Here is a 21,856-nt window from a genome sequence, read left to right on the forward strand (position 1 = left end):
AATGGAATATTACTCAGCCATAAAAAGGAACTAAATTGGGTCATTTGTAGAGTCCTGGATGGACCTAGAGACTGTCATACAGAGTGAAGTAAGTCGAAAGAGGAAAACAAATATCGTATATTAACGCATACATGTGGAATCTAGAAAAATGGTACAGACGAACCTGTTTGCAAGGCAGAAATAGAGACACAGACATAGAGAACAAACGTATGGACACCAAAGGGGTAAGGGGGGTGGGGTGGGATGAACTGGGAGATTGGGATTGACATTTATACACTAATATGTATAAAACAGATAACTAATGAGAACTCTACACAGGGAACTCTACTCAATACTCTGTGGTGACCTAAATGGGAAGGAAAGCCAAAAAAGAGGGGATATAGGTATACACATAGCTGATTCACTTCACTGTACAGCAGAAACACAACATTGTAAAGTAACTATACCCCAATTAAAAATAAATATTCTACTGATGCAAGGCACTACTATTACAAATTCATTCCCACTGTGTCAGCCAACCTGCATCAGAAAAATAACTCTTTGTACAAGATTCATCATTCCCTGTAGAACATACAAAAAGACTTTTTGTTCATTTTCTAGTATTCTTTTCTTTCTTCATAAAAACAGCAAAATATCTCTGCAATTTGTTCTTCTCCAGTAAGAGTTCTATGGGAATTGCTGCAAGTGGGCAGCACCCTTCTCTCCCTCACCTCTGTGTTAGCTCTGTACTGTGTGACTTTGTTCCCATCTATCTACTAAGCTTTGCTTATTGGAAAAAAGTAGATTCATGACATCCATTGCAATATATTAAAAGCACTTCACACAGTTTGGCAGCACATTAGAAATTCTGAGCATTTCAACTCTAACAACAATAGACACATTTCTCAATTCTGTGCCACAGAAAGTGGACAGCAACATATGTAATGCACCAAAGGTCTAAACCTTAAAGGATCTAAATTAAAATAAAATGCCTGTACATAATTCTAAATAAGCAATTGTACTTAGAGAAAATCTAAAGCTGTCTTTAAAATTTGTTTTCAGTTTTACAGTAACATTTCTTCATGGGCAGATCATAACAGCATTAGGATTATTTCTATAAAGGTGGTCAGTTATACTTAAGTTGTATTTATGCCCCCAGTGATCTCTGCCTTAATTTGCACTGTGAAAAATAAACAGCTATATCTTGCCCTTCTGGACAGTCAATAGGTTTTATTTACATTGCTTTGAGAAAAGGAGACAAAAGCCATCCCTTTACAACTGTATTCCAGCAATCTCAGTTTGGAGGGAAATATATAACACAAATTTTTATACATGAGGAAACATATAAATCTCTCTGTATATCAATACAAAAACGTATAAATAAGTAGACAAATAAAGTGGCTAGGAAGTCTCTTGAAGTCCAAATTTATAAACTGACCACCAGACCCAGAACTTAGATCTGTAACGGAAAAAAAAAAAATCATTATTAGCCTGAAAAAAAATTCAAACACCACTCTCACGAACATGGAAAAAATTAAACAGAAAATAGAAAACAATAATCACCGGAAAACCTGTGTCTTGTAAAGATTTCTTGCCATCAGAAGATGCAGAAACATTTTTCCCCCTGGTGCAAATGCAAACGTTTCTCAAGCACCCCCAGTTTCTTCCCCGCTTTTTCCCCCAGGCGCCGGTGTAGACGGCCGGTGTGGACTTTTTTTCAGAGATGAGAAGTCGAAATTTGTACTTTACCGGGAGCGGGTGCACTTTTCCCCCCGGCCCCCCTTTCCTCTGCCTCCAAGATGGTAGGAAAGTTGTCGTTTCGGAGGGCAGAGGAGCTGCTCTCTGGTGTTATGTCCTCGCAGTGCCTGTAGTGGTGCTGTAGGAGGCTGCTGCCTCTTCTTGTGCAGCTCCGGCAGCCCTGCCTTCTTGGCTGGAGAGTATATTCAGGGATTTCCCCTTAATAATCACCGACCCTGGGAGTACTTTTTAGTTTCCAAAATAAAAATATGATCCTCACCCCTCTTGCTTGACAGGGAAAGGCTCTCGCCGGAGCCCAGGGGGGAGCAGTAGCAGCGGCGGCCGAGCTTCCTAGTCCATTGCCAGCGCCTCTCACTCTGATCTGTCAGACCAGCCGAGGGAAAAGGGGGGAAGGAGAAAAAAAAAAAAGCAGCTGAAAGGTAAGCAGAGGCGGCCCCAGGCCCGGCCCACATCCCCGGGCTCCCGTAGGGCGGCGGGCTGGGCCGCGCAGGCAGGGCGGGCGGCGAGCGCGCTTACGTGAGGCCGGGGATTCGCCGGCTCGCGCCAGGCCCCGAGCAGAGAATGAAAGGGTGAGAGGGGCCGGCGCCGAGGTGGCGGGGGCTGGGGACTCGGGGGCCTGGGGGGCGCCCACGGTTGACGACGGCAGGCCGCCGGGCGGGGGTGCAGCCGGGGCCGGAGCGGGGCGAGCGGCGCGGCCTGCGCGGGCCGGGGTGGGGGTGGGGGCGCCGGTTAGGCCTCGGGCCGGCGGGCGCCGCAGCGGCCGCGCCCTGCCCCCGCACCCCGGGCCTCCCCGCGCCCCTTCGGGTCTCCCGGGGCCTCCGGGCGGGACGGCGGCGCTGCTGGGCCGAATCTTGCGCGGGGTCCCGGAAGGCTCCCCCGCGGGGCGGCAGGCCCGGGCGGCCGGGACCGGGGCGTCAGGGCCTAGGAGCGGGGAATGGGCGCCCAGCCGCCCCCCTCCCCCGCTCTCTCGCCGACGCCCCCCACCCCCGATTCCGGTAATAGTTGAATTTATTTCTCCCCCTCCTCTGCGCTCCGGGCGGGCAGGCCGGGGCGGGGCGGGCGGCCTGGCGGGCGTGGGGTGGGGTGAAGGGGTGGTGAAGAGTCAGGTGCAGCCGCGGCCCGGAAAGTTTCCTTTTAGGCCCAAATTGGGGGCTGGTCTCCTTTCGGGGAGCCCCGGTCCTAGCGCTCGCGACCCCCGAGGGCGTGGGGGAGAGCACTCGGCTATTTTGAAACTCTTTGCCAGTTCCTGTCCGTGGAAGGTACTCCGCCCCTGCACCCCTCGCCCGCTCCCCGGCGAGCCCTTCCAGGGCTGCAGACTCCAGCCACTTCCCCGGGAGCCCCCCGGCTGGGGAGAGGGCCCGCTCGGCCCGTTTGCAAAAGTTTTTCCAGGGATTTGTCTTAGCTTATTAGTTAGTGACTGGGCTTGTTGCAGTGGGAAGGGAGGAGGTAAATTCAGGTGGTATTTCTACGGGGCAGGCTTTCCTAATCGCTTTTTTAGCCCTCACCCCGGAATCCGGGGGTGTTATGTTCAGATTGAGCACCCACCCTCCTCCCATCCCTGGCTCCTTTGGGTCTCGAGCCCCCTTTTCTGGACAGCCTTGCTGAGGGAAAGAGGTAGGGAGCGGTGAGGAGCCTGTCAGTGAGAGGGGGCTGGATGTCTCGAGCAGCCCCCAGATGGAGGAGTTTCCTGTCCTATTTGGTCAATGTCCGGGAAAACAAGCGCGGGGACGGGACCCAAGAGGGAGACCCAGGTTCTCAGGACGGACCTTGCTGGGAAGCATTAAGAATGAGGAGGGAGCGGAGGTGGGCAGGGCAGCTCCTGAAACAAAGTCTGCAGTTTAAGGATCAGTCGTTTATTTATTCTGATAACAGCTATTTGGATTTCTGTGATACTCTTAGGTTCAACCCTAGAAATAGAAAAATGGGCATTTTAAGGAAACTTGTTATTGCCACAACTCACAAGGGTCTGTGGAAGAGTCCTCGGGGGACAGAACATAGCTGACACGGTGTGGTTTGGGTATGGGTTTTTTTTTTTCTCTCTATGTTTAAACGGATCCAATTTTAGCTATATTTTGGTGCCGTGAGTTTTGAAAGTTAAAAAAAAAAGAAAAAGAAAAAGAAATCGAAAACTTAAATTTCCAAATCTAGATTTCCTGGTTTTCGGGGATGGGATGTTTCCTGTGGCTACACTTAACCTCCTGGTGTTCTTTAGTGTGGAAGTCGAAATGTTAATGTGCCCTGCCCCCCACTCCCAGCCCCCAGCGTGGGCATGTTTGGAGAGGTGATTTTTCCTCTTTCATTCGCCCTTTTCTTCCCAGCTTTTTTTTAGCAGACCTAGGACAGGAGGTTGTGTGTAGGTATGTGTGTCCTGCCTGGTAGCAGGCTGGAGTTGGCTGGCAGAAGTGTTCCACATTCTGACCGCTCATCCCTCCTCCCCCACCCACCCAGAACACTGTTACCCACGGACAAGGTGGTACTTGCAGAGGGCAAGGGGTAACCCAGGACTTGGTCAGTGCTGACTTCTGTTAGGCGTGGAAGTGAGATTCCTTCTGTGATTCTTAGTAAGTGTGTCTTCTTTTCCTTTTGTCTGCCTAAAATAAAACTCCTTCTGTTTCTCCACAATGACAGCCATCCAGCCATTTAGTATTTTACTTAAGAAAGGCTTGATATTTGAGATTGTATGGATTTCTTACAAAAATGCAAATTACATTTAATGGTTGTTTAACTTTATTAATTGAAATTGCTTATTGATTTTGATGTTTTCATATACTGTGTACCCAAAATTATTACTTCTGTTATAGCTTGTCCTTATTTTTGGAGCATATTGGGTGGAAGAAATCAGTCTGAGTCTCTTAGGACATTTTAAGGTTTAAAAAAATCTCTTTGCCTCATAATTTGATATTTTTAAGGTATATTGTTGGCGTCATATTCCCAGACTTTCAAAATCTGTATATGAACAAATCCCAAAAGTTTTGAACTCCCTGGCCTACACATCTTTCCTGATCTAATCACCCCATGGGCTACTTTATTTTTGAAGGAATGGTGGTTTTCAAATACATTGTATGTGAAACTAAGAAAAGACTTTCAAGGCAAAATTGAATGAATTTTAAGTTGCTGAGGTAATATACTTTTTCACTATTAAATATTTAGTTTCAAAAACAGATGTTTAATTTTCATTTATAAGTCTGAAGTAATCATTTTCTTTCCTCCAAAAGATTGTGTAAGGAAATTTGTATACCCTACCCCAACCATTTTTCTCAGTGAGTAATGTTAGTACTATTTTTAGAGAAATGAAATTATAGTTTAGATGGATTTAAAAATTTCCAAGTCAGAGCACCCAAAATTAAACATGTCATTTCAAAAAAAAAAATGCTGATCCATTCATTCTTACCTGAAATGTTTCCCCAGGGTTAGTAGCTCTCACTATCCAGCTTTGGAACAGTAGTTATTGATAATGAGAGATATTTGTATGTGAATACAGTTAACAGCAATATTCTGAGACAGGTAGCACTCCGTGTCTCCCCACACACACCTGGTAACTTGTAAACAATGGATGAATTGGTGAGACTGGGGTGGAGGCAGCAAATTGTCCCCAGTGGAGACACTCCACTGCCTATACAATGGTGTCCCATCCAAGTCCATTTAACTTATGCTAATGTGACTCTGTGCTTTGCAAAACAAACAGCAGTGGAGTCTCCTCCCCACTTCCTTTAGGTATGAGTTTGTTCCAGAACCCTGACTGTAATGGCTGGTCCTGGCTTTTTGGGGACACTTGAAGAGTTACTTTTGATCAGCTTAAAATGAAAACCTTAGGTCTCCCTTTTTTCCCCTCCTTGCACTTAAGATGCCAGGCTACTTGGTTCTGATTCTTTCCCAGAATGTGACTTGGTTTTAAGACAGCTTTTTGGTTGCATTTTATTTGTAGCATAGTATCCTGCCGTCAGCCGTATTTGGGCTGGGCCTTGGGTTCTGATCCCAGTTCTTCCACTGGGCAGGTTCTCAGCCTTTATCTATAGAACAGAAATAACTTCTTTTTGTTGTAAAGATTAGATGAGATAGCCCACGTGCTTGGCTCCTAATTCCCCTAGCCCACTCTACTTTTCTATTAGCACCGTCTATACTGTTTCTCGTTTGTTTGCTATTTTTCTGACTAAAGGTAATATTTGCTCATATTCATCCCATTCAGGAGATAACCATTGTTAACATTTTGTTGTGTGTGTGTGTGTTTTTCCCTATTTTGTGATTGTATGTGCATACCGCATAATTTCAGGATCTTCCATTTAACAGTGTTGTATAGTTTTGTATTGCTTAAAAGCTTGGGCTGTGGAGACAAATTGGCTTTGAATTCTACCTATGTAACTTGGGTAAATTACTCTCATTAAGTCTCAGTTTATTCATCTGTGAAAGGGGGTGATAACACTTTTCATAGGGTTGCTGTGATGATTAAATGAGGAATTGCACATAAAGCCTTTAAAGTGGTGCCGGGCGAGTGACCTTTATATAATATTTTCCTTTAAAGATTTTTTAATATTCTCGATGTGAATTTTTCACTGTGAATGAGTGCTTGACTCAGCATATATTAATACTAATACATATTTGAGTACAGATACGATATAATAATTACTTTCATGGGGCAAATAAATATTTTTGTGCCAGTAAAAATCAGCAGTATATTCATAGAAAGTTTCAGTAGCTTGATGTTAGCCTCGTCTCTGTCGTTGAACTCTGTGAGTTGGTAAATGTAAAGGAGTGGTAAGTACACCAGTGGGCAGAGAAGGTGGGTTTACTTCTAGCTCCTTTTAAACTCTAGAAGTTATCTGCCTGCAGCTGTGTGTGTTGCATGGCTTTGAAGGGCTGAGTAGTCTGTGGCTTTGGTAGGCTCACCTTGGGAGGGTAGGATGTTTATCTGAGGTGATGGGTAGGATTTGCTGAAGCCAGTGGTGTTTCATTCATTTAACAGATTAGCTTCTTTAGTGGTAGCCCTGGGCCTTGTAATAAAAAGACACATTGTCTGCCCTTGAGGAGTTTTTAGTCTAGTGGAGAAGAAAAATAAAGCTGACATTTACATCTTTGAATGGTGAGGGATAGTTTAGCCTGGAGGAAGGAAACCTACTTATTCTGTCCTAGGGGCAAGCAGTTAGCATTTTCCAGGGGGGGATTTCTGCCCTGAGCGAATGGGAGGAGTTAGAAGGGCATTCCAGGAGGTGGGACCTGCAAGTACTAATAAATGCCTAAGGACAAAGGAGTATTCTGTATTGCAAATTGTAGGAATTGGGGGAGTAGGAATCTATAATGGGAGAGGGAGTGGTCAGCCTCACCAGGTCCTAAGGAGTTTGTACTTAGGCCAGGGGATTTGGATTCATTTTACATTTATGTAGGCCTTTGGCCAAATAAATTATTTGCATTTTAGAAGATTTGAATTGTACAAAAAGTGGAACGAAGGAGGGCAAGTGAGACAGCTGCTGAGAAGAGATTGAAGGTTTGGACTAACGAGGTGGCAGTGGAGATGGAGAGAAGTCAGTGGAGAGGCTGTTACGGAGGTAAAAAGCGGTCTTCATAGGTTGACGGGATGTAGATTTGGGAACCATCCTCGTATAGATAACAGCTGAAGTTGTAGAATTAGAAAAATTTGGTTTAGTCAGTGGTTCTTAGTCTTTTTTGGGAATCTGATGATCTTTCTGGCCCCTTCTCCAGTAAAATGCATTTATGCCTATTCACAGTTTTATACATTTGCTTGAAACTTGGAATAATCTAATCTTGGGGTAGATGTAGAGCAGACATTAAAATGAAAGCCTGTAAAAATGTTTTGTCTGACATTCACTCTTTGTGTGTGAATTTATCATTGACACGTTATAGATGAGGAAACAGATTTGTAAAATAACTTGCTCAAGGTCACGCATCTTGTATTTCAACAGTTTAAATGAGCTGCTGACGTGGAAAAGATTTTGTGGGAAAATTTGGATTTTTGTCTTTGAAAAATTGGAAGATCTGGAACCCTTGGGTCCACGCGCGCCTGTGTGTTTTAATCGCGACAATTTGTTGGAACTGGTTTGAGTCTGCTGCCTTTAGATAAGCAAAGTTTGCCAAAGTCCGGCCATGGCCCACCCCTGTGGCCCATGTAGGCATTTCATCTTGGATCCCTATAAAACAAGATTAAGAGCATCTTGGGGAACATTGACATTTAAGTCTGGGGTCAAGAGAAGCCATGACTGAGCGGCCAGAAAGAGAGTTTTCGAGAAAGAGAAAGTGTCAGGTGCCGCAGAGAGGTCAAGTGAGATAAGGATGGAAAGGTGGACCTGGAATTTAGCAACAAAGAGGCCATTGGTTTCAGATTTCTTAGAACAAAAGAACTTTGAGGACTGTAACTACAACTTAATTTTTCTTTCTTCTTGTCCTGCAATATAGGGTTTCTGTAACAATTGAGAGTGACTGTGGCATGGATAGAAACTCAGAAAGCATTTGTTGTAAAGGATTGTTAACTGGAGCTAATAAATGCTGTAACCCAATCAAACACTGCTCATTCTGCTAGTATTGTCATCCTAAGAACACCAGAAATATAGATGTTCTGTAGAATGTAGAAGATATTTTAATATTAGATTTTTAATATGGATTATAGAAAACAGGTCTCAGTGGATTCTGTTACCCTAGCCTCAAGAAGGTGGGAGGACCTGACTTAACCGAGAATTATGTTGTACCATTCAGAAAACCAGCAGCAGCTGGAGACTGCATTTCAGCCCTTCAGGTCTTTGATTAAAATAATACCAATAAACTACTACTTACTGCTTCTAATAGTACTTAGCATTAAGTGATTAGTATGTGCTAGGTACCATGCACATGAAATACCTAATTTAATTCTCCTCAGTGACTCAATGAGGTGCATACCATTGTAATCCTTTCTTTACAACTGAGAAAACTGAAACCTAAATAACTTGCCCAAGGTCAGACACCCAGTAATTAGCAGAGCCAGATTGAAGCACCATCTCTGATGCCCACTAAAGCCAGTAAGTGCTCTTAACTGCTGCATGAGCTATCCTTACCTTTCTAGTAAATTAGGTAAAGAATTCGACTAGCATAAAGGCCATTTTAATTAAAATTCACAGTGCAAACTTATTTGTACAATGCTGTTTGAGCACGGTGTTTGGCACATAATAGACATTCAATAAGCAATTTATTTTTAAATATTCTAGTTTGAACTTCATGTTGAATATTTATATTTTGGGGTGATAGGCAGTTTTTCTCACTGATCTTTCTCTTTGAATCACATCTGTTGATAGATTTTTATTATTTCTGTTTGAACTTTATGTTGAAGTTTGAACTTCATGTTGAATATTGTTTATATTTTGGGGTGATAGGCAGTTTTTCTCACTGATCTCTTTGAATCACATCAGTTCATAGATTTTTATCATTTCTGAGTCTAATTTTACTACTTTTCACATTGATATGTGGGATATTGCTGGTTTTTAAAAAAATCAATAATAATAATAATCTGTTTAGTATCACATTTTTATGCTCCATGAAGTTGAATTAAAATTCATTTCAAAAAAAGCTTAAAGTAGGGGGGACATGCTTTTTAAGACTTTATATGATCTGGGATAAGTAAAAATTCTTTTCGTTTGTATTAAATATATTAGAAAACTAACATTCTGAGAATTTAGGTTCATGTTGGATTAGAAAAAATTGTAAGGTATGTTGTAGGTCCAGGCTCTTAAAAGGGGGTAGAATATTAAATTACAGATGGCAATTAGGGGAAAATGCTGTGGCAGTGAAATGAACGTGCTTCTGAAACTTGAGACTCAAAAGAACAGTAATGACATGCAGAGATTCCACATGGAGGTGATACAGTGGCAGTCCCAAAGAGAATAATGTTCAAATTTTTGCAGATTGGTTTATGGTTGCTGTTGGAAGACCGAAAGGGCTGTAGGTTGCTTTTTTTGTTAAAAGCTTATCTTTGGAGAAATGTCTATTTAGGTCTTCTGCCCATTTTTGGATTGGGTTGTTTGTTTTTTTGTTATTGAGCTGCATGAGCTGCTTGTAAATTTTGGAGATTAATCCTTTGTCAGTTGCTTCATTTGCAAATATTTTCTCCCATTCTGAGGGTTGTCTTTTGGTCTTGTTTATGGTTTCCTTTGCTGTGCAAAAGCTTTAAGTTTCACTAGGTCCCATTTGTTTGTTTTTATTTCCATTTCTCTAGGAGGTGGGTCAGAAAGGATCTTGCTGTGATTTATGTCATAGAGTGTTCTGCCTATGTTTTCCTCTAAGAGTATTATAGTGTCTGGCCTTACATTTAGGTCTTTAATCCATTTTGAGTTTATTTTTGTGTATGGTGTTAGGGAGTGTTCTAATTTCATACTTTTACATGTACCTGTCCAGTTTTCCCAGCACCACTTATTGAAGAGGCTCTTTTCTCCACTGTACATTCTTGCCTCCTTTATCAAAGATAAGGTGACCATATGTGCATGGGTTTATCTCTGGGCTTTCTATGCTGTTCCATTGATCTATCTTTCTGTTTTTGTGCCAGTACCATACTGTCTTGATTACTGTAGCTTTGTAGTATAGTCTGAAGTCAGGGAGCCTGATTCCTCCAACTCCATTTTTCATTCTCAAGATTGCTTTGGTTATTCGGAGTCTTGTGTTTCCATACAAATTGTGAATTTTTTTGTTCTAGTTCTGTAAAAAATGCCAGTGGTAGTTTGATAGGGATTGCATTGGATCTGTAGATTGCTTTGGGTAGTAGAGTCTTTTTCACAATGTTGATTCTTCCAATCCAAGAACATGGTATATCTCTCCATCTATTTGTATCATCTTTAATTTCTTTCATCAGTATCTTATAATTTTCTGCATACAGGTCTTTTGTCTCCACAAGAGGGAAGAGATATGGGAACATATGTATATGTATAACTGATTCACTTTGTTATAAAGCAGAAACTAACACACCACTCTAAAGCAATTATACTCCAATAAAGATGTTTAAAAAAAAATATAAACAGGGACTTCAGGAAAAAAAAAAAAGCTTACCTTTCTTACTTTTCTCCCTGCTAATGTCTTATTCCTCCGTTTTTGCAGAAGAAAGAAACTGGAAAGGAATTTATTTTTCAATAAACTCAGCATGTAATATCAAGAAGGATTTTTTTGTTTTGTTTTACACCTATCCATATTTCCTTCTCTTGAATTTCAGTGTATGGATATGTTTGCTGTGAAAGTATTCTTTCTGTGGGTCTATTCTCAGTAATAAGTTATTTTTGCTTTTTTGGTAATAATTAATGAGTGTATATTCTACTGCTGCTCTTAAGTGCTTAATTACCTTAATTCTCTTCTTTAAGGGAGCATAGATCTGTTTGTATTCTAAATCTAAACAAGTTATTTCCACAGCTGAATATAGTATGTACTATAGCTGTGATAAATTTAGTCTGGTTAGGATTTTTTTTTAGTGATATTCATCGTGTATTAAAAGGTAGAGCTTAGGTATAGTTCTAAGTGGATTATTCAGTGGGATTGTATTTAAATATTAGGGTCTGTAAGACATTTGATTAAGATCATGTGGACTTTATAAATTATGTGTTTCATCTCTTATTTTATCTTACAATGAATGTCAATGAGTGAAGGCCGTGTGAACTTCATCTTTGGTGGAGTAGGGGTAAAGAACTTAAGTGGTGGGAGGCTAGACGTAAAAAATGAAAAATATATAGTTTTTTTCTTCTTCCCCTGAGATCTACCTTAGCGCTTTTGTGATGATTTCTTTTTTAATTTAAAAGGAAAAACCTGTTAATGTAGAGAAGACCAGATGAATAGTTGTTGCCAGTTTACAGACAAAGTGATTTTTTTTGGCCATGCCATGCGGCATGCAGGATCTTAGTTCTCCAGCCAGGGGTCGAACCAGTGCCGCCTGCATTGGGAGTGCAGTCTTAACCACTGGACTGCCAGGGAAGTCCCTATAGACAAAGTGGTTTTGATATTAAATAATACTCATTAAGAAGGAAGTTAGATTTCAAAGCAGAGGGCCATCGTCCCCCAACATTCTTTCCTTTTATGGTATATAAAGTGAGTTTGAATACATTAAGGAATTGAAAATATAAGTATAAAGATTAAATTGGGCTTAAAATTTTTTTTTATTAATTTAATTTATTTTTGTCTGCATTGGGTCTTTGTTGCTACGTGCAAGCTTTCTCTAGTTGCGGCGAGCAGCGATACTCTTCTTCGTTGTGGTGCACAGGCTTCTCACTGCGGTGGCTTCCCTTGTTGCTGAGCATGGGCTCTAGGCACTCGGGCTCAGTAGTTGCTCTAGGGCATGTGGGCTTCAGTGGTTGTGGCTGTCGGGCTCTAGAGCGCAGGCTCAGTAGTTGTGGCGCAGTGGCTTAGCTGCTCTGCGGCATGTGGGATCTTCCTGGACCAGGGATTGAACCTGTGTCCCCTGCATTGGCAGGTGGATTCTTAACCACTGCGCCACCAGGGAAGTCCCTGAATTGGGCTTTTAAAAGAGGGATTTGAAAATGGAGAACAGGTAGGTGATTGTTCAAAAAGGAGATGGAAAGTTGGCTTTTAGTAGGACTTTAATACGTTAAAAATCAAAGAAATATTAATAGAAAAAAAATAACAGGTAGATGTAAAAAAAACTAAGGTTGAAGAGAAGTTGTTTATAAGATATTGCAATTAAACACCCATTTTTAATGGCATAGAGGTCATTAGCAAGAGCTTTGGCACCTTGTGGCAAATGCTGAAAGAGAGCAGTTGGTTAGATTAATGAATTCTTAGAGTTAGGAGGAAGTTGAATAGGTAGATTTTAATTCAGAAGATGTTGGGGGTAGGAGTTTATAAATTAATTAATTTATTTTTGCTGTGTTGGGTCTTCGTTTCTGTGTGAGGGCTTTCTCTAGTTGTGGCAAGCGGGGGCCACTCTTCATCGTGGCGCGTGGGCCCCTCACTATCGCGGCCTCTCTTGTTGCGGAGCACAGGCTCCAGACGCGCAGGCTCAGTAGCTGTGGCTCACGGGCCCAGTTGCTCCGCGGCATGTGGGATCCTTCCAGACCAGGGCTTGAACCCGTGTCCCCTGCATTAGCAGGCAAATTCTCAAACACTGTGCCACCAGGGAAGCCCCTTACATTGTTTTAAAAAACATTATTTGCCAGATAGACATTGGGTAGCAAATTATGTGAATATGTTTGATGAAACGTTTGGTGTTACCTCAGATGTACTGCAATATTCAAAAAATTTAAAGCTTCTAAATTATACTTTCTCTTGGTATATGGCTATGGCTATTAGAAATTATTGTGTAGACTGTCTGAAGTACCAATTTAGTGATTTTTAAAAATTAATGATTGGTGGGTGAACCTAGTAATCTGTTTTGGGTAGACAACCTAGAATTGAGGTACTACACAAGCTATTTATGTAGGCAGCATGTACTTATTGAGCAGCTATTAACTTCTGGGCACTATGCTAAGCTCTGGGATATAATGATGAACAGAAAACTGTTTATCCCTCTAGGAGCTTATTTCCTAAGAGGGAAGACAACGGAAGAACAGGCAATTAAAGTAGAATGTGATAAGGGTTATAACAGGGAACTGCACAGAGTACCTCAGAGGAGCATGTAACTAACTCAGCCTTAGGGAATCTGCATGTGGTGACAACTGAGCTGTGTTCTGAGGCTAGGGCTGGCTGGAGGAGGGGGCACAAAGAGGAAGACATCCATTGCTCTGGACAGAGGGCCTATCCTTGGGCTTAGTGAGACCAGAGGCGCCTGGGTGCTCAGAGCTCTGGGTGAAGTCCTCCAGTTATTCACTTCCTTTCTATTGAGTGCCTCTCATTGCATAGATTATAATCTTTTCAGGGAAAAAATTATGTCTTTTACTATTAATATCCTCTATAGCTTCTCCGAAAATGATGGACTTGCCATCAGTGTTTAATAAATAAATACTTGTCATTAAAGCTAGAATCACATGGATTTGACATAGTGAAAATGAATCAAGTTTAGTAACTTCTTTAATAACATGTTGATTCTTTAAAATAAACGGAAAATAACGTAAGGAATATGTTTGTTGTAAAAATTAGATAATTTGTTTTATGATTTTGATTTTATTTTGGTACATTTTACTATACAGAATTTTAGAAGATACTTCTGGTTAATGATGTCAGAATACTGACATCTCTGTTCTCTAAACCAACTAAAAAGAATAAGGAGAATCAGAAACAGAAGAAAAACTCAATCTTTGATAACTAAAAAAAACCTTGTAATCAGAATATATGAATTAGTGCTATTTAAGTGCAGTGGGAATGGAACCAGGGCAAGAGAGGATGCAAGGAGAGGATGATTTCCTCTGTAGAACTCAAGCAAAGTGGGGGGAGCAGCTTCCTCCCAAGTAGGTGACGCACCATGAGGACGAAACTAGTGATCCCCTTACTAGGAATGTCAAAGTTGGTATATACATTGTGCTCCCTGAGTAGCAGGAGAGGTGGGGTTGAATAACAAACCGTAGAGTCATACTATTTTTGCAAGAAGTTGAGAGTAGAGGAGAAACTGGCAGCATGCAGCCATATAGCTGCTGATCTGGTCAACTGAACAAAAATAAAGCCTAAATTATCATCCCCTCATCTATGCCATGTGGGCCCCTGCGAGTTGGGGAGACTAATCCAACATTGAGTCAAGCCTTAAGGGAGGAGTGTTGGAGATGATCATTTTCAGAAAGAACAGAGAAAGTGAAAATTATGAATAAATAGTTCCTTATGCTGGGAGGTGGTGTGCAGAGTTGGGGGCGAGACATGGCTCCTCTGAAACAGGAGTTTAAAGATGAGATACAAAAGCTCAAGAAATAAATAAGATATAAGAGTGAGCTCAGGGAACCAGGGTATGAAATAAAAGAGGAAAATATAGTCATTGTAGAAATGAAGGTCACTTTCAAAGCAGCACATATACACTATAGCTGATGATAATGGAGGTGAGCTTGAGAAATTTGAACAATCCAAAATGGAAAAAGTAAAAATAAAGACTAGAGGGCTTCCCTGGTGGCTCAGTGGTTGAGAGTCCACCTGCCGATGCAGGGGACACGGGTTCGTGCCCTGGTCTGGGAAGATCCCACATGCCGCGGAGCGGCTAGGCCTGTGAGCCATGGCCGCTGAGCCTGCGCGTCCGGAACCTGTGCTTCGCAATGGGAGAGGCCACAACAGTGAGAGGCCCGCATACCGCAAATAAATAAATAAACGAAAAATAAAGACTAGAGACAGAGACAGATATGGAAGACAGTAAATCTAGCATACCAATAATTGGTACCCCTGAAGGATACAATAGAATAAATGAAGTAGAAAAAAAATTCAAGATACTAAGGAAGAGTTTCCCACAATAAAAAATGAAATTCTAGAATGGCTTCTAGTATTTAAATATAGAGACTTAAAAAAAATTTTTTTTTAAATTTTTGGCCACACCACGTGGCTTATGGGATCTTAATACCCTGACCAGGGATTGAACCCTGGCCCCGGCAGTGAGAGTGCTGAGTCCTAACCACTGGATCGCCAGGGAATTCCCATAAAGACTTTTATTGTTAGGTTAAAGTGGGGGGAAAAAAATCAAACCTCCGATAAAAGATGCTGGCCTCAGGCTTTTTCATTCTAGGAGACATGGAAAAAAATTATACAAAGTCAATAGACAAAAAAGAAAAAAATATGATCCAAGACTTTATGTCCAGGCAAGCTATAGTTTAAGTATAATTTCAGTTGACATATATTTTTAAACAAAAACCATGGCTTATTTTCCATAAGTCAGTCAGTCCTTGGTGGGGAATGTGGAAAAGGGAAGTAACTATTTTATAAACTATTGAATCAAGAAATGAATTGAAAACGAAGTTAAAAGAGTAGTGATTAGCATCGAATAATTTTAAATGTAGGACAAACAGTAAAATGTCATAAGCTATAGCAATGTAGAAATAATAATCTAAGGAAGAAACACTGAGTTGGAATGGGTAGGTAGTTAACAAAAATGGAAATTTTTCTCATTCATAACATGAGATTAATCACAATAATGCTAAATATACTAATTTTCTTAGTTTGGAGTAAAGAAATGTTATTTAAAGGACACAGACTATAAATCTTCCAAGAAAATAGACTGTATAGTGAAATACGTAATAAAAAGATAGAATTGAAAGCTAAAAACAATACAAAAAATAAGGTAATAAAATTAAGATGAAACATTTGTCATGTAAGTAAATACAAAATTATTAATTGGATGAACTCATTTATTAAAAGAAAATGACTCAGATTGGAGCAAAAAAGTCAAACCTGTTAAGAGATGCATCTAAAAATGGGACCAACAAATAATAATTTAGTAAATATTTTAGGCTTTGTGGTACAACTACTAGTTCTACTGTTACAGCATGAAAGCAGTCATATACAATGTGTAAATGAATGAACAGGACAGCCTTCCAATAAAACTTTATTTACAAAAACAGGCAGCGGGCCAAATTTGTCTTATAAGCCAGTGTTTGCTGACCTGTGATCTAAAACAGTGCCTCAGAAAACCTGAGAGTAAAATGATGGGCAAAGACTTAACCAGCAAGTTCACATCCAAAAAAATGGAGCCCAGGTATTAGTGTCAGACAAGGTTGAATTCAAGACAAAAAGCATCAATTGAGTTACATTTCCTAATGATAAAGAGTGACAGTCTAGTGATCATGAATCTCTGTATCAAATAATACAGCTTTAAAATTTATAAAATAAATACAAGGAGAAACAAATAAGATGATAGTAGGAGATTTTGATTCATCTCTTCCAGCTCTTGGTAGATAGAGAAAGCAAACGAAATAAGTAATAACATAGTGAATGTTAATAGCATGATATATGATACAACTAACAACATACCCTGGAAACAACGAATACTCTTTCCCAGGAATATCTTAGTCCCCAAATAAAAACTCAGTCAAATCCAAAATCAGAAATATATGCAGATTATGCTCCTTCTTTTTCTTTTTTCCTTGTGAATTTGTTTTTATTAGGATATAGGGGATGGGTTGAGAAATATCTCCGTGGGTTATGACCCACCAGGGAAGTGTCCATTCCGATCTTCCTGGGATAGCTTTTAGAACTTTTCCTTAGAGCTGCTATTCTTGCTGCCAGCAAACTCTAAGGGTCCACTGCTGAGTGGCTGCTCCTTGGAAGAGAATTTCCTCTTTTTCTTGGGGGCACTTTTGTTTCTGACTTCAGGGTCACTAACTTGTTCCTCTTTGGGGAACAATTTCTTCCTCTTGGGAAGACTTCCACTGCTAGCTGTCTCTTCAAGGTCACTGCTAACCAGCTTCTTGATTTCTTTTTCTTGGGTTTGGAGAAAGAGGTGGGTCTTCCATTCCATTCTCCTGAGGAGCCTACTGGGGCTTTTGCTTTTCTTCATTTGGGGTCTTACGCTCCTGGGAGGCAGCCGAGGACTTGCCCAGGGGATGGGTGTGTGCTGCAGTCAGCTCTCTGGGCTCTCAGCAAGGTCTCAGCACCGTTGTCCTTCCTCACATTCCTCTACACTCCTGCTGTTTTCTCAAGGTGTGAGGGCAGTTGCAGCCAGCTGTTTCTCTTTTCCTTTTTCAAGTGTTTCTTCTGTTTCTCCCCCTTCCTTGTAATCTCAGCAGCTATTCTCTGCCTGAACCATTGCCTCCTTCATGACATCCATTCTTTTGTGGAATCTCTCCAGTCTCATAAGACAGCCGTTCCTCGACGTATTTGTGAAGCTTCTCCCCAAATACGCTTGTGGGCACCTCAGAGAAGCAATCAATTCATGAAGCAGTACTGCGTTCGTTTGCTAGGTGTCTGGAGATGCAGCCTTTGTTCTTGGCAGCTGCTAGGCCATTGAAGGTGGAGTGGAAAATAAGTCCATATTTTGGGGTGTTACCCCTTGTCTTCAGAGCTCTGGAAACTTGGTTCCTTTGTTGGGCCCAGAGAATCACTCAGACACCAGTATGCTCCTTTTTTTTTTTTTTTTTTTTGTGGGATCTTAATTCCCTGACCAGGGATTGGACCTGGGCCCCCCGGCAGTGGAAGCACGGAGTCCTAACCACTGGACCGCCAGGGAATTCCCAATGCTCCTTGTTCTTAACTAGCACTAAAACAAAGGGAAGCATAAAACTCTACCATCTGAAAAAATTAAATAACTCTTGGGTCAAAGGAGAAATAAAAAAATAAAATCCAAATCAACTAGAAAGTATTGATAATCAGAATTCTGTGTATTAGTACCTATGGGATATGATTAAAACAGTACTCAGGAAAGTTCATAGATGTAAACAAATTACTAAGCAAGAAAAGCATGAAAATAAAAGAATTCAGCCCAAGAAGTTAACAAAATAATAAAATAAATGGAAAGAAAGCAGAAAGAATGAACATATAAAAGCAGAAATTGATGAATTAGAAAATACATGGAGGTGCTGATAAATCCAAGAGGTTTTTGTTTTGTTTTGTTTTTGTTTTTGGGGGGAGGATATTGGTAAAAATATTAAACAGATAAACTCCTGTTGAGCCCAATCATGAACAAAAGGAGAAAGCACAAATATCACGTATGTGTATGGACATACACAGAATACGAGAATAAGTCACAGATATTTAGAAATTTAAACGTAAGAGGTCACATTGCTAAATTGTATGCAGATAAACTTGAAAACCTGATCTGCACAAAACACTAGTAGGCCCAGGCAACTTTCTAAGTAACATTATAACTACAATGCTTTTTAACTGTTCAGGAACATAGATTCTATAAATTGTTTTTTAAAATATTAACACCTAATTCTGCCAAAGCACACAAAAAAACTCTAGACATTCTCAAAATACAAAAATCAGAAATCCTCAATATTAGCAAATGTAACTCAGCCAGACATTAGAAGAATAATGCATGATGACCAAGTTGCTTTCATCCCAGGAGTGTAAGAAGAGTACAGTATCAGGAAATACTAAATACTAAATATTTTTAGTACATATTTTTAAAAGTACAAAAGAGAAAAATGACCATTTCCCTAGAAGCTGGGAAAGAATTCAGTAAAAATTAACCATCAATTCTGAGGTTTTTTTAAAAAAGAAACAACTTTTAATAAAGTAGGAATTTCTTTATACTTCTTTAACATCACACAGGAGTCAGCATTATTGCTGCCATTGACTCGAAGCAGTTCTCACTTAAAGTTAGGAGTACCAGTGGTTGCTATTACTAACATTGTTCCAGTAGTTCTAGCCAATGCAAATAGGAAAATAGAAGATGCATAAACATTGGAAAGACAGGGGGAATCATCAATCTTGATAGATATGATGTCACCTAGATAGAATATGTCAGTAAAAAGTGAACGTTAACCCTTCATATGATTTATAAAATATTCTCATACATATATAGGCTACTGTTTTCATAATGGCAGTTACTTTTTTCAGTCACTTATTTCCAGCCTATTTATTTCCTGAAGTTCATGTAGATTTACTTGGACTAATTCATGAAAAATTTATGTTTGCCAGGTGGATGAGCAGGCCAAAGAGAGGGTGTAAAAATGAAACAGCATGGGTTTGCTTTGAAATAATTTCCTGTCCTGAACATCCAGACCTTCGGGGCAGCTAAATTTAAATTTTTAGTCCAACTTTTCTTCCTTGCCTCCTGATAAAGTGAAAAGGGAAAGCTATTATTTTTGTTTTACATTGATGTATGATTAGGTTTACTCAGTAATAAATGTGATTTTTATTAACCAGGCTAATGTTTCAGATTTTTCTTTTTTTTGCTAAAGTAAGTGTAATGCTTCTCAAAGGTAATACAAATTCTCTACCTTTATCATCAGCAGGTAAAATGTAGTGATAATAAGAACATTTATGAGTAATAACTTGTATTTCTTCAGTGCTTAACTTATACAAGGCATGGTACTTCGCGTGTTGCGTGCTTTTATCATTGGATCCTTAGAGCAACCTGATAACATAGCTACTAATATTATCCCTATTTTACAGATGAGAAAACTGAGGTTAAATGATTTGTCTCAAGGTGAATACTGTAGTTACCTTGGCAGATAATCAGACTTGAGCAGACTTATCTTCTGACTCTTCAAGGATTTATGTATCTTGTCATTCACTGGTGTAAGGAGTTTCATATTTAGTTTTGGAAGTGAGAGAGTGTTTCTTGAGTTTCTCTGTAGCTGGTATCTAAGCTGTTCATCAGCTGTCTGGGTGACTTCTGGAATGTGGAGAAGGTGGGTTAGACCAGTGGTCCCCACCCTTTTTGGCACCCGGGACCAGTTTCGTGGAAGACAATTTTTCTACGGACCAGCGGGGTGGTGGGGTTGATAGTTCAGGTGGTCATGTGGGCGATGGGGAGCAATGGGGAGTGGCAGATGCAGCATCGCTCGCTCCCGGCTGCCCACCTGCTGGGCCGCGGGTTCCGTCACGGGTCCACGGCCTGGGGGTTGGGGATCCCTGGGTTAGACCACAGCAGCCCCCTATGTCCTGGTGTGACAGATTAGTTGTTTCAGTTTCATTGCAGACTATATGGTGTTATGGTACATAAATGTTACTGCTGGACCTTTTGTGTGTAGAGAGATAGTGACTATTGTGTGATTGCTTCCTTCTGTTTTCTTCTTAAACCTCCAAAGACTCATAAGCCATGATAATTATACTATAGCACAGTGTGCTGCAGAGCACTCAACTGAATGGTGGAAATGTGGTGAATAGTCTTTGGACTCAAGAAATTTACAGTCTGGATGGGATAGGTAGGGGGGAATATTAGAGGGAAAATGACTTTTTAAAACAGGAATTTGTTCTTTTTTTGCAGTTTATAGAAACATTTGTTATAAGCTGCTAAATATTTTGCCAACATATCAAAAAATGTAGAAGTTCTGGGGGAAGTTTTGGGTCTATGAGCTCATTCCATTGTCATTTTAAAGAGACCTGGGTTCTGAAAATAGGCATAGCATGCAACCATCAGTAGTGAAAAAGTGACTTGCCACCTTATGACATTAGTTTGGTGGAAGAGCCCTGCTGCTTTGAGTTATTTACAAAACTTAACCAAAGCAAAAATTATTTAGTTCAATTTGGAGTGGTAGGGCAACTTAATATTTTATAATGTGTCTTACTATTTGAATTCAATATTGAGATGTTGGATTACAATGAAGAATCCATCCAGTTAGGAAGGGTGATATCCTAGTATTTTACTTCCCAGATGAGCAAGCTTTGCTTATTTCTCTTTGTTAACTAGGCCTTTTGATATTTTTGTAGACAATCTGCTTCATCTTGATTCTGCAGCATTCCAAACTGTGGTATCCTTGGGGTTCTCTTAACATTGCTATGGTGCAGAAGATTTAAAATCAGGTATGGCTGTGGGGCAGAAGTCCCTCAGTGAAATTCTCAACTTAAATCTGCATTATACTCTCTGATTTATCATTTGGGTTTCTTTTTTTGTGGTGGTCTTTTAGCTGATGTTCACAAGGAATAGAGTCACGTGATGTATGAAGGGAAACATATACACTTCTCTGAGGTTGACAATAAGCCCTTGTGCTCATATAGCCCCAAACTGTGCAAGCAGCGGCGACTCAACGGCTACGCTTTCTGTATCAGACACGTTCTGGAGGACAAGACTGCCCCCTTCAAGCAATGTGAATATGTGGCCAAGTATAATAGCCAGCGCTGCACCAACCCCATCCCTAAATCAGAGGACCGCAGGTAAGCGCTGACAGTGGGAAGCAATCTTTGATTATTAATTAGTAGGCTTGGGAGTTGGGTTTTTTTGTTTGTTTGTGTTTTGATATGATGAACTTAAATGTTGAGTTCTGGGGGTAATCTAAGTAAACTTTAGAATGGTTCTAAAGATGAGTGATGGCAATATTTAAGAAATGGAGTAGTAACTTTGGGGAATTATTTGAAAAGTGTTTGTTTTCTTCTTTTTTACTTAATAGACTTTCTAGGATTATTTTAAAAAAAAATTTTTTTTGCTTGAAGTCTTGGCACTGATGTGTTTGGTTTGCAGCCTTAGAAAGTATTTCCTGATTTCTCTACTTAGAATTTCATCAGCCAAAGTGAGAGAAATTATAGGAACTACTTAGGTGTTATAATTAATGATAATAATTTTAGAGTTTTTAAATCTTTGTTTGAAAGGTAGCAAATGGTATGTACTTATTGAAAAAGAATTATTCAAAAGAATGATTACTTGAAT

The 21,856-nt window shown here is 40.3% G+C and overlaps 1 protein-coding gene and 1 long non-coding RNA gene across 5 annotated transcripts in view; one reads left to right on the plus strand and one right to left on the minus strand.

Annotated features, from left to right (window-relative positions):
- Positions 1-795: 795 nt before the first annotated feature.
- On the minus strand, positions 796-1,778 carry LOC114896726. The gene is made up of 2 exons (XR_003793889.1): positions 1,543-1,778; positions 796-1,438 (listed from the first exon to the last, which is right to left on the minus strand). It is a non-coding gene; the product is annotated as an uncharacterized LOC114896726 (long non-coding RNA).
- A 146-nt stretch (positions 1,779-1,924) lies between these two features.
- The window catches only part of INO80D (INO80 complex subunit D), a 68,966-nt gene continuing 49,034 nt past the window's right edge, over positions 1,925-21,856 (plus strand). The window contains exons 1-3 of one of the 4 annotated variants that reach the window (XM_029224963.1): positions 1,927-2,156; positions 20,923-21,015; positions 21,120-21,366. In XM_029224963.1, coding sequence (XP_029080796.1) covers positions 21,149-21,366 — 218 coding nt within the window. In that variant the 5' untranslated portion in view covers positions 1,927-2,156; positions 20,923-21,015; positions 21,120-21,148. Of the gene's footprint in view, positions 2,157-2,844; positions 4,299-20,922; positions 21,016-21,119; positions 21,367-21,856 lie in introns of those variants that run through there. The other 3 variants (XM_029224964.1, XM_029224965.1, XM_029224966.1) reach the window with 3 other exon arrangements.

Source organism: Monodon monoceros, unplaced genomic scaffold (assembly GCF_005190385.1).
Source record: "Monodon monoceros isolate NGI ecotype Baffin Bay Population unplaced genomic scaffold, NGI_Narwhal_1 Super_Scaffold_16, whole genome shotgun sequence".
In the NCBI taxonomy this organism is placed as follows: Eukaryota; Metazoa; Chordata; class Mammalia; order Artiodactyla; family Monodontidae; genus Monodon; species Monodon monoceros.